Below are 17,228 nucleotides of genomic sequence, written 5' to 3'. Positions count from 1 at the left end.
TGTATGTGGTGCTGAGGGTCGAACCCCGGCCGCACGCATGCCAGGAGAGTGCGCTACCGCTTAAGCCACATCCCCAGCCCCAGAATAATCTTTTAAAAATATGTCAGCAGGTGCTGGGGCTGTAGCTCAGAGGCAGAGCACTTGTCTAGCACGTGGGGGCACGGGATTCCATCTTCAGTATCACATAAAAGTAAATGAGTAAAATAAAGGTATTGTGTCCATCTACAACTAAAAAAAAAAATTATGGGCTGGGATGTGGCTCAAGCGGTAGCGCGCTCGCCTGGCATGCGTTGCGGCCCAGGTTCGATCCTCAGCACCACATACAAAGATGTTGTGTCCGCCAATAACCAAAAAATAAATATTAAAAAAAAATTATAAAAATGTGTCAGCAGCCAGGAGTGGTGATATGTGCCTGTAGTCCCAGTTACTCTGGAGTCTTGAAAGGGAGAATCACCTGAGCCCATCACTTCTCAGACAGCCTGGGTAACATGGTGAGACTCCACTATTTATTAATAATGAACAAATTAGCTAATAGATAATAATTTTATTTATAAATACATTCATCTTTCATGGCTCTTTCTGGGTCTGTTTCCTTATATTTCCCTATTGTACCATGAGCTCCTTCAGGCAGGGCCTGTGTCCATCTCCTAGCATGAGAGTAGCCGCATGTGTTTGCTAAAAAACAACTGAGTGCTTAATTGAGTAATAATAAATAAATAAATAATATAAGTCAAATCACATCACTCCTCTGCTTGAAATCTTCTAATAGCTTCCAAGAATGAAAGTTGAAGTTTTATAATTGCCTATAAAGCCCCACACAATCTCACCTGTGGGTAACCATCTGGTCTCACTTCCTATTAACTCCCCTTTCCTTCTGCTCCTGTCACCTTGGCTTCCCTGTTGTTCCTCAAACATACCTGATGTGTTCCTTTTTAGTCTTTGTGGTTATTCTTCATTTTGTGAAGCCCTTTCTTCCTCCAGATTGCTCTATAGTTCAACTCTTCCTGTCATTGTGGTCCTTTGTTCAAATGTTACCTATGTAATCAGGCCTTCCCTGATCTATTTAAAAATAGACTTTTTGTAAAAATACATTTCATCACTGTCTATTGCTTGGTTTATTTTAGTAGGTCCTAAATAGTTTTCCTAAAGAACAACTGAGTAGGGCTGGGGTTGTGGCTCAGAGGTACAGTGCTTGCCTAGCACCACATAAAAATAAAGATCCAACAACAACTAATAAAATACTTAAAAAAAAAAGAACTGAGTGCTTAATTGAGTAATAAATAAATAATGTAAGTCGAATAATGAGAGCTCTCATTATTCCTCCCCCTCTGCTTTTTTCCACAGAGTATATCTCCATGTACTATGTATTATACCTTTAACAATTATTATCTTCCTCATAAAATGTAAAAGGAGTGATTTTCTTTTTTAAAAAATTTTTTAGTTGTAGATGAACATAATATCTTTATTTTACTTATTTATGTGGTGATGAGGATCAAATCCAGTGCCTCATGCATTCGAGGCAAGCACTCTACCACTGAGTTATAACCCCATCCCAGGAGGGATTTTCTTTAATGCTATATTCCTAGCTTCTAGAATGAGACATAGCATAGAAGATGCTCGATGAATGAATCCTACTCTGTCCATCCTACTCTTCTACTTAAGCCATGTTTGACTGGTCACTTTGCCTCCATTCTTACTCCCTTTTAAAACATTGTCCATCCAGTAGGCAGTGGCATGATTCTAAAATGAGTTTGATGCCTTAAGCCATATACTCAATTGGTTCAACAATTTGAACCAAATAGTTCCCAAGAGTGTTGAGGCATTTACTCTTGTTGTTCTGTCTGCCTGGAGAGCTTTTGAAAGTAAAGTCCCTACCTCCTTTGTTTGACTCATCCATAGATGTTCCTAAGATTTTAATTTAGATGTCACTTCTTTCAGGAAGCCTTTTAATCTCCCCAGACTGGTGTAGATACCAGACATCTCATGTCTGTTGTTTCACATGAGCCTTTCAAAAGCTCTGTGAGGCAAATATCCATTGTAGGTGAAGAAACTGAGGCATAACTTAGTTAACCTGAAGTCACATTGGTAACTAAGTGGTAGAAGTAGGACAGAAGGATAGAAAGCTGCGCAGAAGGGGAAGAGGACCGGGTCAATCCCAGCATGCACCCAGAAGGGGCCTGTAGATGGTTGCCGTTTGTAAACTACATCCTGCACTGCCGATACAGTCCCTTTTCCTGCCAGCAAATCAAATCATCCCCTCATTCCCATCCTGCTCTCCCCACCTCCTTCCTCCATCTCTGTGGTCTGCAGCTGCCTTGGTGCCTGGCAGGCTGGCCTGAGTCACTCCCAGCTTGCATTCTCCTTCTAGTCAAGACAGTCTGGCCAATCTCTCAGGCCGTCCAGCCCCATGGTCCTGGGGCATATATCTCCCCTCCCCAGATAAGGCAAAGCAGATACCCAGCAGAATATAACAGCCTTTCTGAAGGAGCATTAAAAATCACATGGCAGGGCTGAGGATGCAGAACACCTGCCTAGCACTTGTGAGGCCCTGGGTTGAACCTCAGTACTAAAAGAAAAAAAAAAAAAGGTCACATTGCAGATTTTCTGCTCAAGAGAATTTGGTGTAGGCCCAGGAGCCCTTCTCTTTCCAGAAAAAAACCTCAGCCGGTACAGTCTCCCAGAACCACCTAAGTACAGGGTATCACTATTCTGCATTTTTTAGTTGTAGTTTGACACAATATCTTTATTTATTTTTATGTGGTGCTGAGGACTGAACCCAGGGCCTCACACATGGTAGGTGAGTGTTCTACCGCTGAGCCACAATCCCAGCCCACTATTCTGCATTCTTTGGGGCAAGAACCTCACCCTGACCCTGGGTCTTTCAAGGCCAGTCAGATGAGGAGGGTGAAGTTAAGTGCCCCCATCTCCAGGGAGCAAGGGGAAGGGACACAAACGGATCATCCTGAGGTTGTCAGCCTGGCTTCACATCCTCCTAGCTCCCTTCTTCTGGCCACCAGAGGGATTGAGGCTCATGTAGGACCTACCCCTATGTGCCAGGGGCCAGCCCCTTGCCAGAGTTCAATAAGAGGTCACAGGGGAAGAAGGGGTACTGATCTCCTCCTAGAAGTCCCCCCAAGCAGCTGGGGCTCATAAAGAATGATAAGAACTAAGAGTTCTTACACAAGAACTGACAACCCCCTCTCCTTGCCTGTCCTAGCCCTGGGTTCTGCAGCCCATCCTGAGGACCAGAAGAAAAAGCCCTGTCAATTGCCAAGAGAGAAAATCAGGTCTAGGGGCTGGGATGTGGCTCAAGCGGTGGTGTGCTCGCCTGGCATGCGTGCGGCCCGGGTTCGATCCTCAGCACCACAAAAAAACAATGGCTGGGGATGTAGTTTAGTGGTTGAGCATCCCTGGGGTTCAATCCCTGGTACCAAAAAAAAAAAAAAAAAAAAAAAAAGTGTGAGGTCCTGGGCGATCTCACAGGTTTCAGGAACTCTGTCTGGATGCAGACACCACCTTGTCTGCCTAGGACTCTAGGCTGTTGCTTCCCTGGGCCCCCCAGCATGGGTCCTGGAGAGGTAGTAGTTGCAGGGCAGTCCAAGGAAGGAAGATACATCCACCTAGCCCAGGCCTAGAAGACTTGGTAACAAGTGTGGGCTGGCCTGTATCCACCCATGAGTGCAGCTGGTTTTGAGATGCCCTGAACCTAGACCTAGGTAAGGAGGTTGAATTTGATGAGGGGAATAGTTAGCTGCAAGATGGAACAGGACTTTCAAACTGGAGGTGAGGAAGTCCTACCTTCCCCACCTGTTGGGCCCCTCTTCTAAAGGGGATGCAGGGATTGGTGAGAAGAATAAGGAAGTGGCAGAGAAAAGGTCCCATCCACTCAACTCAGACTGGGTTCCTCACTCCAACCCTCTGACCTTAGAAAAATCAAGACCCGTGAGGGAAAGCCTATCCCAGCACTTTTCTGCATGACTGTAGAGTCACCAGTTAGGCGACCCCATGCCTTGCACCCTCTGCACTCCCAACAATACTCCTTAGGTCTTCCCCTACTTGGGCACCAGGCTTCCTGCTCCACTACTCCAGGCAGCCAGAAAGGAGCACAAGACTCAGGCGCTTCTGCAAATATGTTTAATGCACTTAGATTACACAGAGGAAGAGGGGCAAGAAGGAACGACGTCATCTAAGTGAGTCACTCAAAAATTCTTACAAAAGCCCCAGGCTGGCTGCAGCTCCAGGAACCGAGTCGCCACTGACATTAAAAAAACTAATATAAAATTTTACAAAAGTCTGCTTCTTGCAGCATTCAGGTACTTGTACAAAAGGAGGGGTCTTCCTACAGGGCTCCTGACTTGTAACAGGGACCCAGGCACCTCCCATGGCATACGGGTCCTGGAAGGCAGAGAGGGAAGATCACATAAAAAAATAGTCCAGGGAGTTCCACTGGTCTGCCCCATAGGGGCACCAACCTTCAGTTTTTCTCTCCCTTCTCAACTCAATCTCAGAAACCATCCCAAGACCTTGGGTCTGGTTTTAAGAATTCTCTAGCCCTTTTAGACTTACCCCAAGGCTTTTTAGTTCCTGCCCTAGAGCCTTGCCCATGGAAGAATAGGAGGCACCAACATCCCTGCCAGGCCAGAGACCTTGCAGGAGTTTCCCTGCCCCCTCAGAATGGCAGCCATCCTCTTGCAGCCATATTGGACCTTAACAGCCACAGGAGTCTGCCTTAGACAGCAGCAGGTACAGCAAGTAGGGAGCCCCTTCTTCTCTGAAGCTTTAGTACCAGGGACCTGGAAAGATGGGGTAGGACTGGGCAAGCCTGAAGAAGGGGCAGACAGAGAGTCCCTGCCTCCTTGATCCATATAGTTTCAAGGAGGGAAAGAAGGGGTTCATTTACTGAGTACCCACCATGTGCTGGAAGCTGTGCTGGGTATCATACAAGGTCAGTCTAGCTTGATCCTGTCAGGGTCCCCTCTCACCAACCAGGAGCTCACTGGAGAGCCTCCTCCCTGAGAAACCTCAGAATCCATGGGAAAGACCAGATGAGAGATGGCTGAGGCCTTATCACTCTCCTGGAGCCAATGTTCTGTAGAGAAATAATGGGTGCTCAACACCAGCAGGATCTTGGATGTTCATGAGGCTCCCAAGGTGGTGGGGGCAGAAAAGGGGCCCCAGGCTTCCTGGGCTTATCACTCAGTACTTTCCTGTTCCCTCCTACCATTCCCAACTTCCCAAGCTCAGGGCCACCAAGCAGATGATGCTATCATTCAGTTTGTAAAGGTCCTGCAGGTCTGGGGCAAGTTGTTGACCAGATGTTTCATGGATTGATGACAAAATATAGCTCAGAAAATGTACCTATTCTCACAAAGCAGGCAGATAGAGGTAGGATCCCTTAGGCAGCTCCAAGGAAGGGAGAACTTGGGGAGATGCTGGTTTGGATGGCAGGATAACAAATTGATGGCACCTCTCTGCCCATGAAATGTCAGAAGACAAGATCTTCAAAGGTGGGGCTGCCATGGTGGATGAAGATCATCCGGCATCCTTCAGGGAAAGTTCTCAAGGCAGCAGGCTGCTTCTTGGCTGGAAGGCCTGAGGCCAGTCTCTCCCACATGCTCCAGGCTATCTGCCTTGACATTAATAGGATAACCCTGGAGTTGTACAGAGGATTTGGGCCTAGGTGGACCCTTGGAAGTCCAAAGTTCCTTGGAGACTCTAGCCAGCATCCTCATGACTTTGGAGGCAGCTCTCGGAGGCTGGTTATTTCATCAGAGGGATTCTGTACCCTAGGGCCTCCTGATGCTTCCTGGTGGGTGCCCATGTAGGTGGTGGAGGTGAACAGAGCCGGGGAAAAGCCCTTCATGGTCCTTGACAAACAGAATGACTTGCTTTGGAGAGGTCAAAGGGTGATTTTGAAGTAGCCCCCTGGAGTTGGAGGCTAAGAGGACAGGAAAGGGGCTTTCTAATTCCAGGTAAGAAGTGGGAGATAACTCAAGAGTTAACTCTAAAACTTTGGGTCAAAGACAGGTTGGCTTCTAGAAGGCAAAATGTGCGATCTGTAGTACTAGGGTTGAGGGGCCAAGGACCACAGAGTCCATGATGTGCTGGGTGTGGTGACACATGCCTGTAATTCCAGCAGCTTGGGAGGCTGAGGCAGGAGGATTGCGTGTTCAAAGCCAGCCTCAGCAAAAGTGAGGCACTTAGCAACTCAGTGAGACCCTGTCTCTAAATAAAATACAAAATAGGGCTGGGGATGTGGCTCAGTGGTGAAGTGCCCCTGAGTTCAATCCCCGGTAAACCCCCCCCCAAAAAAAAAAAAAAAGGAGGCCAGGATGTAAGAAAGGAGACAGGACAAGGAACAGGGAATGAAAAACAAGAAAATAATGGATGCAGGGAAGACTGGGGTGGGGTGGGTGGAGGTGGGGAGCTGGCAGAGAGCAGTACAGGCAAAATCAAAGTGAAAGAAATGGTGAAAGGTTGACTTTTCAATTTTTAATAAGCCAGAGTACTGTAGCCTGGGTGCTGGCAAGCCTAGGGGATGAGGAAAGGGGACAGGGGTGGTCAAAGAGCTGAAGACCTAGGCCCTGAGTAGCAGGTGGGGATGGTCTGTGAGGTGTGCAATGGTGTGCAATGGTTGGGATGGCAGGATAACAAATTGATGGCAGGCCTGGTTGAGTGGGAAAGGCCTGGAAGTTGAGACTGGGGCCACCAGTATCTTTGAATTCCTAATGACTCCTGAACCTTGTGGGAGCCCAGTTCACTTGGAAAACAGCAGCAGTACTGCTTCCTGGCACCAGCTACACTGGGCTCAAGGCTGTATGGAGAGTATCCAGGTTCCTCCGGCCCAGATGGGAAGAAAAGTTCCTCTGGGAAGCAGGGACTGCTCCAAGACCTGGAATCCTTCTCCGGGAGAAGTACAGGGGCAGACAGAGGCCCCTGTCTGAGAGAATGGGAAAGTTCATCTGGGAATAAAGTTCTGCTTAAAAAACATTATACAGACGGCTTCTGGACATCTTTGCCACACAATAAAATACCATTCGGTTTCTACAAAATAAAGAAGAAAATCAAATGTAGGAATCATTCCATGACTGGAGCAGCTCAACGAGCAAAGACGTATGGAATTGAACTGGGCAGCCACCCATGTGTACTCCACACTGGGCTGAGTGGCAGGGGTAGATGAGGACAAAGCCTATCTCCACCCAAGGGCACATCAAGGGTCCAGAGTCAAATCTCAAACCAGAACCTGTGGTGCCAGGGGTGGAGAGGGTTTACATGTGCCCACTCACTGGCCCAGTGGGATGAGGGCCTGGTTACATGGACTTGGCTGGCTGGAGGGCGAGGCCCCTGAGCTGGAGGTGAGGCAGGGGCCTGTGGCCATACATGGGAGTCGCACAGTCGTCCTTACACTTGTCCTTTTAATTTGTGGGAATCTCCCTTATGCAGTTGTTATACCAGAAGTCACTAGAGAGCAGCCGGGCTCCCCTTGGCCCCTGCAGGGCCTAGCCCAGGCTAGTGCAGAGGACTGTCGAACACCACATCTGGGAGGATGGAGACTTTGAGCTTCTTTTCAGGCCAGCTGTACTCTTTGGGAAGTTTGAACTGTGGAGGAAGCAAGCACAGACCCAGAGTACATGTGATTAGCAGCGAAGGAGACCAAGAAAGAGGCGGGATGCTTGTCCAGGCACTATCTCTGGGGTGCTGGGGGAAAGACAGGTCACTGGATACCAGCTTCATTCTCAAATGCTAGACCCAGGTGGGCACCTGGGGTAAAGTTGCTGAAATTCCCTCGTCTCTTCTTTCCCCTTGCCCTGCCAATAACTAATCAGGTTGGAGGAGGTATGTTTCCCTGCTCTTTTTTAACTATGCTGATCTCCCTCCTGCTTACTTCCTTGGTTCTGCCTCCAGCCACAAGCATGTATGGAATCTGCTCCCTGAGGCCCTGAGGCTGGCACATGGCAGGCCAGAGCAGGGTGCGGATGCTACAGGGAAGTGGCTTGAGGTCTATCATTGCCATGGCCTCTTTTCAAGACTGGTGTGGGCAGGACCCTGAAACTTGTCCTCCATACCTTTGCCAAAGGGTCCAAAGGGAAGGAGGCCCTAGTTCAGATCCAAAGTAGCAGGATCAGTGTGGTTTGAGCCTGGTGCATTCTCAGAAGGAACAAATCCCCATGCTGCTCTCCCTGGTTCATTTTCATGCACTTCCCATGGTCCCTAGCTCAGAGTGGTGGCTGAGAAGAGACCAGGGTCTTCTGATCCTACCCCAGAAATAAATGATCAGTTTGTGTTGTTTCTTCTGCTTCTGCTTACATGGGGGCTTATGGTAGGGAAGAGAAGAAGCTGACATCTCATTTTTTCTGGATTTTAGGACCTTGCATGTAGATTAACACACCGTTGGTGCTCAATGAATGTTCACTGACTTGGGCTAATACTGGAGCTTGGAAGCAGGGTCTGTCTTTTATGAGTCTCACTGTCCTGGAGCTAGGCCACAAGTTAGGGCCACGATGAAAAGAAGAAAACTGCTCTCAGCCTGTCTGGAGCTGGGCTGGAGGTGAACAGGCCCTGATGCTTCCTGGCTGGCTCCTTCTGCCCTCCCTCTGGATGGGGGACTGTCCATGCCAGGACAAAGTAGAGAGTGGGGCAGGGTGTGGGGATAGCCTTTGGACAGGAAAGCAAAAAAAAAAAAAAAAAAGTCATTTTTAGTGACCTACTTTCCTAAGCTCCCCTGGCTCCTATCCCTTTTGCCTGGACTGTCCCTCTCCCACCCCTTCAACACCCAAGCTTAAAGCAGCAGCCTGGCGCAGCGCCACCCCAGTGTGACAAGGCCTCTCCGGAAGCACTTCTGGGCAGCTGGCTCTGGCCTGACTGAATGGGAAGCCAGGCCTCAGAGATCAGTGACTTATGGGAGTTGATCAGTTGGCACCAATTGAGTGCTTAATGACTTTGGAATGTATATGAATTAATTTATCAAAACTGTATCCCAGAGGATAGAGAAGACAATGCCTTATTGGGGTAAATGGCTCTCCTGTCCACCCAGAGACCCATCCAGGATAGCCCACCTTGAGCGTTTAAAGTCTCACGAACATCAGAGGCCTCTATATTCTGCCTATGTGCCCCTGGGAGCCCTGGCAGCTGAAAGGTCCTGCCTTGCCTCCCTCTAGCTTAAAAGCCTAGCCCTTGGGAAGTAAAAGAGCTCTCCCCCAAACACATTTCCTGGAAGACAGGGCAAGGGAAGGGTCTGTCTCTGCCACAGGGAAGGGAGGGCCAAGAAGAGCTCTCCAGAGGCCTGGGCAGCTTGCTAATGTTCCACTAGCCCATCACACATTCAGGCCAGGAAGACTCAGGTCCCGCTGGGGTACTGGTTAGTAGGAGGCAGGGGGAGGGGAAGGGACTTTCCAGGATGAGGTAAGTCCCACAAATGAGGATGCTGGGAACAAGGAAGAAAAACAAAGGGGATTATGGACTCCATTCCTGTATCCCAGAGAAGTACCCAAGGGAAGGCATAACCCCCCCTGGCCTGCCAGCTCCTCAGACTCTGAGCTAGCCTGGAAGAGGAGACTAAGAGGGGAGAGCTGAAGAAAGGAAGAAGGAAGAGTGGCTCCTGGGTGGCCCAAGGCGAGAGCAGTAGTCCTTCGCTGCCCACCAGAACTCCCTAGTGGAATGTTCTCTGGCAGCAGAATGGGCTTTCTGTTCAGAACCTGCCAGGGAACAGCAGGGGCTAGGGAGAACTCGTACTGGCCTGAAGGCCCTGGCTGCCTCTTCAATGAGGTTCTTAAGAGCTGGCAATTCAGACAATTTGCTGGGTGTCCTCATAAGGGCGGGGGGGGGGGGGGGTGGAGCAGGGGATGGTGGTGGTTTATGGAAACAGAAGAGAAATGAAGCCATTTAACATTCCTGGGGGCACTTCTTAGCCTATCCCAGCACCTCAGAGAGCAGCCTGCAGATGCAGACATGTAGACACACACCTGGAGAACAGCCCCACCATGAGAGAGAAATCAAATAGGCTTACTTCCTCTGGAGAAGTCAAATCTTCTAAGTCCTCCAACATTTTCTCTACAAACTCTTCAGTCAACAAAATCTGGGAAGAAGGCACAAGGCAGACTTTTATTTTTTTAAATATATGGTCTTTTTTGCCAACTGCTAAGCTGTGGATCTTTCTTCTGGCCATGGAGGAGGAATCAACCCATTGCTCAGTTCTAGGGACAGAGGGAAATTCTTGAGACCTATCCCCAACCACACACCCCCAATGCCTCCCACCACCACCTGCCTGTGATATCACCAGAGTCTGGCAGAGAAGGAAGAGGGTCAAAGGACAGTGGGGAGGTGTGGTAGGGACATCTGGAGGGTGGGTAGTGCTGTTCCCAGAAGGGAGATGGAAACTGGTATGGGGGGAAAACCACCCTCTTTTGGCTGTTCAGGGCTCCCGCATATGCAGGGTGGGGTGAGGGGTCAGGGACAGAAAAGTCATAGAGCAGAGAAGTTGCCAACATTCTCCTTGCCCCATCAGGCTCACATGTTCCCACCTCCTTTCCCATCGACTTGGTAGGACAAAAGGAATCTATTTGGCTTTAGAATACAAGCCCTGTTTGGAATCTAGAAATGCCCCTGAAAGTACATCCAAGAATGTCTAAGCTGGAGAATTTGAATATTGTGGACCAACCTCTCTCATTTTACAGATGGGGAAGGGACTCTCAACTTCTCTTTCTACCTACAGTATTCATGTTATTTCAGGCTGGCTCCCAAGCCCCTGCCCTACTGGTGCAGTCAATGCTGAGTTCTTCAAAACTCCTGAGATGCTTCTTTCCTAGGTTCCATTCAGTCTCCTACTCTGCTGATACCTGCCACCTCAGGCTTTAAGGTTGGACAGTCTAATCCTACTATTTGGTTGACAAAGCCATCATCCTCAATGCCTAAACAAAATTTCTCAGCCAGTTTGAATGCCCACAGATGCTGAGGGCTTCTAACGCCAGGCCTTCCTCAACCTGATGGGCCCCTTAACCAACCCATTGGTCTAGTAAGCCATGCTCACCACATGCCTGTACCACCTCGGGCTTGGCTAAAGATATCTTTCCTCTTCCAGATTCTGGCCCTTTCCTCTCTCTCCTCTCAGTCCTTATCCATAGGGCTTCCCTGAGGCTGTGGCTCTACCTGCTTCCCACATGTGAGATAAAGTGAAGTGGCAGAGAAAGGAAAGTAAGCAAGAAGGGTCCTTGAAGATGAACCCCAAAGGAAGTTGATGGGGTGGGGTGGCAAGTGAGAAAACTACCCTCAAATGAGTAGAAAAATCACCATCATACCAGGTACCTGCTGACTGAACATGTGTCTTATGTCCTTCAGTCTCCTTACAGATGAGGAAACTGAGGCACAAATAGATTACAGCATGTGGCCTATGGGGCTGAGACAAAAACCATATCTCAATCATATCTGGATGGGAAACTTAGTTTCTGAAGAACTGCTTCTAAATCCTGAACTTTTAGTGCCAGGACATTTGCTCCTGTATTCTTTTCTTTCTTTCTTTCTTTCTTTCTTTTTTTTTTTTTAAGTTGTAGATGGTCACAATATCTTTATTTGTTTTTTTTTTTATTGGTTGTTCACAACATTACAAAGCTCTTGACATATCATATTTCATACATTAGATTGAAGTGGATTATGAACCCCCAATTTTACCCCAAATGCAGATTGCAGAATCACGTCGGTTACACATCCACAATTTTACATATTGCCATACTAGTGTCTGTTGTATTCTGCTGCCTTTCCTATCCCCTACTATCCCCCCTCCCCTCCCCTCCCATCCCCTCCCATCTTCTCTCTCTACCCCATCTACTGTAATTCATTTCTCTCCTTGTTTATTTTCCCATTCCCCTCACAACCTCTTATATGTAATTTTGTATAGCAATGAGGGTCTCCCTTCATTTCCATGCAATTTCCTTTTTCTCTCCCTTTCCCTCCCATCTCATGTCTCTGTTTAATGTTACTCTTTTCTTCCTACTCTTCCTCCCTGCTCTGTTCATAGTTGCTCTCATTATATCAAAGAAGACATTTGGTATTTGTTTTTTAGGGATTGGCTAGCTTCACTAAGCATAATCTGCTCTAGTGCCATCCATTTCCCTGCAAATTCTATGATTTTGTCATTTTTTATTGCTGCGTAGTACTCCATTGTGTATAGATGCCACATTTTTTTTATCCATTCATCTATTGAAGGGCATCTGGGTTGGTTCCACAGTCTAGCTATTGTAAATTGTGCTGCTAAGAACATCAATGTGGCAGTATCCCTGTAGCATGCTCTTTTAAGGTCTTCAGGGAATAGTCCAAGAAGGGCAATAGCAGGGTCAAATGGTGGTTCCATTCCCAGCTTTCCCAGGAATCTCCAAACTGCTTTCCAAATTGGCCACACCAATTTGCAGTCCCACCAGCAATGTACAAGTGTACCCTTTTCTCCACATCCTCGCCAGCACTTGTTGTTGTTTGACTTCATAGTGGCTGCCAATCTTACTGGAGTGAGATGGTATCTTAGGGTGGTTTTGATTTGCATTTCTCTGACTGCTAGAGATGGTGAGCATTTTTTCATGTACTTGTTGAATGATTGTATATCCTCCTCTGAGAAGTGTCTGTTCAGGTCCTTGGCCCATTTGTTGATTGGTTTATTTGACATCTTATTGTCTAATTTTTTGAGTTCTCTGTATACTCTGGATATTAGGGCTCTGTCTGAAGTGTGAGGAGTAAAAATTTGTTCCCATCTTTATTTGTTTATTTATTTTTATGTGGTGCTGAGGATTGAATCCAGGGCCTTACATGTCCAAGGCAAGTGCTCTACCACTGAGCTACAAACCCAGCCCCTCATGTATTCATTTTTAAGGACAGGCATGAAGGCAGCCCATATTTCACTGGACTAGCCCTCCCTTGGCTGACAGGACCCATCTTTCCCAGGATGGAAGCCCACAGTTAGGAACAAAAGCTCTGACCACTAGCCCATGTCTCTTTACCAAATCTTCTGTTGGAGGAGCTCAGGCCTCAAGTGAGAAACGGAACAAGTCAAGGCCAAGTTGGCCCAAGGGAGTGCCTACCTGAGGTGTCCCCTTCTTGTTCTTTCTCCAAATTCTTCCTAGACTGTAGTTATACCCAATTAAACTCATACCCAACCTTCCGGCAGCCCAAGCCCTTACTCTTCATACTCTTATCCCAGGGGAACATCCCTCCGCACCCCTCCCTGGCCACCAATTCCAGAGTTTCTCTACCAGTTATCACCAGTCTGCTCGAGTAGTATAACATCACATTTATATATTTGGCATTTCCAGGGCTTGTTGCCATCTCTGCAAATGCTAGCGCAAACATAAGCATACCACAAACCCAGTTACAATACAATGGCTCCAGTCTGGGCCAAGCTGGGTTCACTTCTAACCCATAAATATTTGAGGGAGGGGCTTTCTGCTAGAGCGGTCACTAGGTCTGGGCCTATAACTAGTGCTAGGGTGAAATGGGGCATGGGGAGGGTTACAGAGACAGTGGCTACCCAGTGAGACTCCAGAGGGAATTGTTTCTCAACAACAGGAAAGGTAATGCCAATAGCACTGACAAAGGTCTGGAACTGGTGCTGGGAAAGGGTAAGCTATGGAAGCTTTTAGCAGAGCCACCATCGAACGCTGCACCATCTGTGTGTGGACTTATTTTGTACTCGATGGGGGAAGGGACGGCAAGACTCGAAAGGAGGACAAATTCTAGTCACTCCTCCATTTTCACTTCTGGTGATTTGTTGGTTTCTGTTGGAAACTTCACATTATTTTTAAAAAAATTAAAGGGGAAAAATTATACATGAGATCTGCATGATATTAAGGGTGACATTCTCTGCAAAGAAACACGACAGACTGTCATAGCTCCAGGTACCTAATTTAATTTCCTTTGGGAGTTAAACCTTAGAAGCTTGGATTGAACAAACAGGCCCTGTTCTTTGTATATTTCAGAGCTAGAGCTGAGAATGTTAACAGATCTTATCAACAGGACACTGGAGATAGACAGCTATGATGGAGCAGCTCCTGGGAGCTCTCACAAGGAACAGACTCACCGTTGTGATGTAGCTGTGGGAAGAGTCTGTGAAGGTCTGGGGCTTGGAGCACCTGAAGCTCTCTGGGTCCCCATGGAGCTGCCTGGCTCTGCCACAAATAATAATGGGAATGGCTATGACAGTGACAGTTAAAATGACCAATAGCAGTGACTCCCCTGCTAGGTGTTTGACCTGAATCTTCTCAGGGAATCCTAAGATGATCCTGCATAGGATGCAACTCTCATCACCAAGACAAGAGGATGCTTTTTTACCCCAACCTTAGAAACCTGTATACTTAAGGCTGGTCTCTCTCTCCTCTGATGGGGGAGGTGAAGGTCACCTTGGCTTCTACCAGTGGCCCAGAAAACTAGTAATACCAGCCCTAGCCAGCCACACAGCTCCTGACCACCCTCAGTTCAACAGGACTGGAACCAAAAGTATTACAGACATGCAGCTGTTAAAAATCCAGGCTATACATCTGGAAAGGAAAGCAAACCATGCCCCAAGATGGTTTCCAAGTGGATCCAGTAGGGCAAATTTTTAGGCTAGCCTGGTTGAGTCCCTATATTTCTGCTAGCCTAGAAAACAGCAGAAGTAATAATGACAAGAATGATAACTTCACCCTTTTATATTTGCACTCATGAAGAGCCACACATAAAACATTTAGGTTTGTGTACAAACTGCCCATGGAGTGAGGTGACCCTTGAATGAGAGGCATACTTTCCTGTAAGGCTTTTTTTTTTTTTTTTTTTTTTGGTGGTGGGGGCAGTACTAGGGATTGAACTCAGGGGCGCTCAGCCAGTGAGCCACATCCCCAGTCCTTTCTTATATTTTATTTAGAGACAGGGTCTCACTGTATTGCTTAGGGCCTTGCTAAATTGCTAAGGCTGGCTTTGAATTCATGAACCTCTTGCCTCAGCCTCCCCAGCTGCTGGGATTATAGGTGAATGAGCGTGAGAGCCACTATAAAGGCCCCTGTGAGGCTTTTGAAAATATGGAGATGTTAGACACCAAGTCCTCCTGAATCAGAATGCCCGGGGCAAGGCCAAGGCATCTTCATTTTCTTTTTTTTCAGGAGCGGGGATTGAACCCAGGACATTGTACATGCTGGGCAAGTGCGCTACCACTGAGCTATATTCCCAATCCTTCTTCTTTTGTTAAAATTTTGAGATAGGGTCTCACTAAATTGACCAGGCTGGCCTCAAACTTGTAATTCCTTACAGTCTCATGTCACTGTATCTGGATAGCATCTGCATTTTAAAAACATACCTCAGGAGATCAAGGTGGAGAGAGTGCTAGGAAATAGGCACAGAGGGAAAGGGGTTTGGGCAAGGCTCTACCACCATTTAACTGGCTGAGCTGTGAGAATAATGGCTTCTCTCTCCCCACTGGCATCTTTGGCCAGGGAGGGGGTGAGGAATCTAGGCCAGTACTTTACTCCAGTGGGCTCACACCAAGTGCCTTAGGACAGTCTGGCTGGTTGGTGGTGAGGGAAGATTGTCAACAACCTATCAATTCCCCAGGCCCCAGCAAGTTCCAGAAAGGAACCTGAAAAGTGATCTTTTGTTAGTGCCTGTCCTGGGCAGGCCCGACTGTGCTGCAGGCAGGGGCCCAGCTGCTGCAGATCTGATGCTGATTCAAACGTCTGTGGTCAATATTTTTGAGGTTAATGATATTTCTGAGTGGCTGACAATGCCCATTCCTTCCCCTTGGTGTGACAATTAGCACTTTGTCCAGGGCCTTGTTTGCTCTTCATGTTGACACGTTGTTCTTGCTTCCCAACAAGTTTTGCTTTCTCTTCCCTCCCTTTCCTTCTCTTGGGGAACGAAACATGTTGTTTTCAGTGGCAAGGCCTGCCAAGGAATTGCTCTGGCACCCACAATGGCAGTGGAGGAGGTAGGGACAAGTAAGCAGTCCTGTCTGTTGTGACCCCCCCCCCCCCCCGCCAGACAAAAGCCAGGAAACAGCCTGTAGGTTCCCCCCCAACCTCATACACACACACACACACACTAGGAGGAGGCAGAGGTATGTGCTTGCGGACAGTGGGGGCACAGTAGGCCTCACTCATTCATTTCCTGTTCTTGGTGGGTGGTGAGAAGTTGGCTTTGGTGGTCAGAAGTAAGCTGACTCTTCTGTTCTGGCTGTTGGTTCCTGGGGACACAGTTGGACATTATGGTTCTCTACTGCAAGAGAGGTACCTTCCCCAAGCATACAGCTGGGCTTTAAACCTCAACAGCTATCCCCCTGGATAATAGGTCTCTGCAACAGCCTAAGCAAAGGTCTCCAGGGAGAAGAGGTATGGCCAGGTCCACCAGTGGAAGGAGAAGCAGTACACATCAAAGAGGAACCCTGTAAGTTTGAGCAGGGGATTCCCAAGTTGGCTTCCATACAGCATCCAAATAGCAGGAGAATTCAGGATGTGAGGAGCTTGTCTTTGGGTAAGGGGGAGAGCTCAGTAGTAATTCCTCAAACCTGGTTGGGAGCAGCAGAGGCCACTTGAAAACAGCTGCTGGGCGGCTTCTCCCAAGACTGGGGCCTCTCACTGGGGCTGCTAGGGAGTGGCTAGGGCTGGGGGCATCACCTGGGTGAACAGTCAGATACTGCACAGCTGAGAAAGCACTGCAGCACCTAAAAAAAATATTCTTATATCTGGTGATATGACCCCTCTGTGACCTCTGGACTGAAACTTCTCCTTTTCACACTGCCCTGGCTAGGGAGGAACAATTTGGCACTGGACTGCACTCTTAGAAAACCAACATCCCAACATCAAAAGGCCAAGGGAGAAGCTTGCTCAAGCCATCAGAGTGAGAGGATGCTGGGAGATAAAGGGGCAGGAGAAGACTTTGGCAAGGCCTCCCTGCCAGGGTCTGAAGACTCTCCTGCAAAGCTTCACAGTTGGCTGATATATTTTCCATCCAATCTCAACAAGGATGAAAAAGCAAAGTAGGGCAAACAATGCCAAGTGCCTTCTCCAGAAAATGAGAAGAGTGCAGAGATACAACTGACTCCTGCCTCTGGGGCTCCCCCTAATGCACTGTACCCAACTGGTACTGCCCACATCCTATTCTTCAGTGTACCAGGGCCCTAACTTCCCTGGCACTGGGTTACCCTGAGATGTTGAATATGGGGGAGTAGGTGCCGACCCAGGAGAAAGTGGATGTGGAGGACTGTCTGGGGCCACTCCACAAGCTCT

The 17,228-nt window shown here is 48.0% G+C and overlaps 1 protein-coding gene across 10 annotated transcripts in view; it reads right to left on the bottom strand.

The window, feature by feature from the left end:
- The window catches only part of SUFU (SUFU negative regulator of hedgehog signaling), a 121,247-nt gene that overhangs the window by 3,009 nt on the left and 101,010 nt on the right, over positions 1-17,228 (bottom strand). For 2 of the 10 annotated variants that reach the window (XM_081268728.1, XM_081268729.1), the window contains exons 11-12: positions 10,007-10,075; positions 4,254-7,599 (exon numbers count right to left, since the gene is read on the bottom strand). In XM_081268728.1, the coding sequence (XP_081124854.1) occupies positions 7,510-7,599; positions 10,007-10,075 (159 nt within the window). In that variant the 3' untranslated portion in view covers positions 4,254-7,509. Of the gene's footprint in view, positions 1-4,115; positions 7,600-10,006; positions 10,076-14,056; positions 14,145-17,228 lie in introns of those variants that run through there. The other 8 variants (XR_014019066.1, XR_014019067.1, XR_014019068.1 and 5 more) reach the window with 8 other exon arrangements.

This window comes from Spermophilus citellus (assembly GCF_964194105.1).
Source record: "Spermophilus citellus genome assembly, chromosome: 15".
Classification (NCBI taxonomy): Eukaryota; Metazoa; Chordata; class Mammalia; order Rodentia; family Sciuridae; genus Spermophilus; species Spermophilus citellus.
This window is presented reverse-complemented; position numbering and strand designations above follow the sequence as displayed.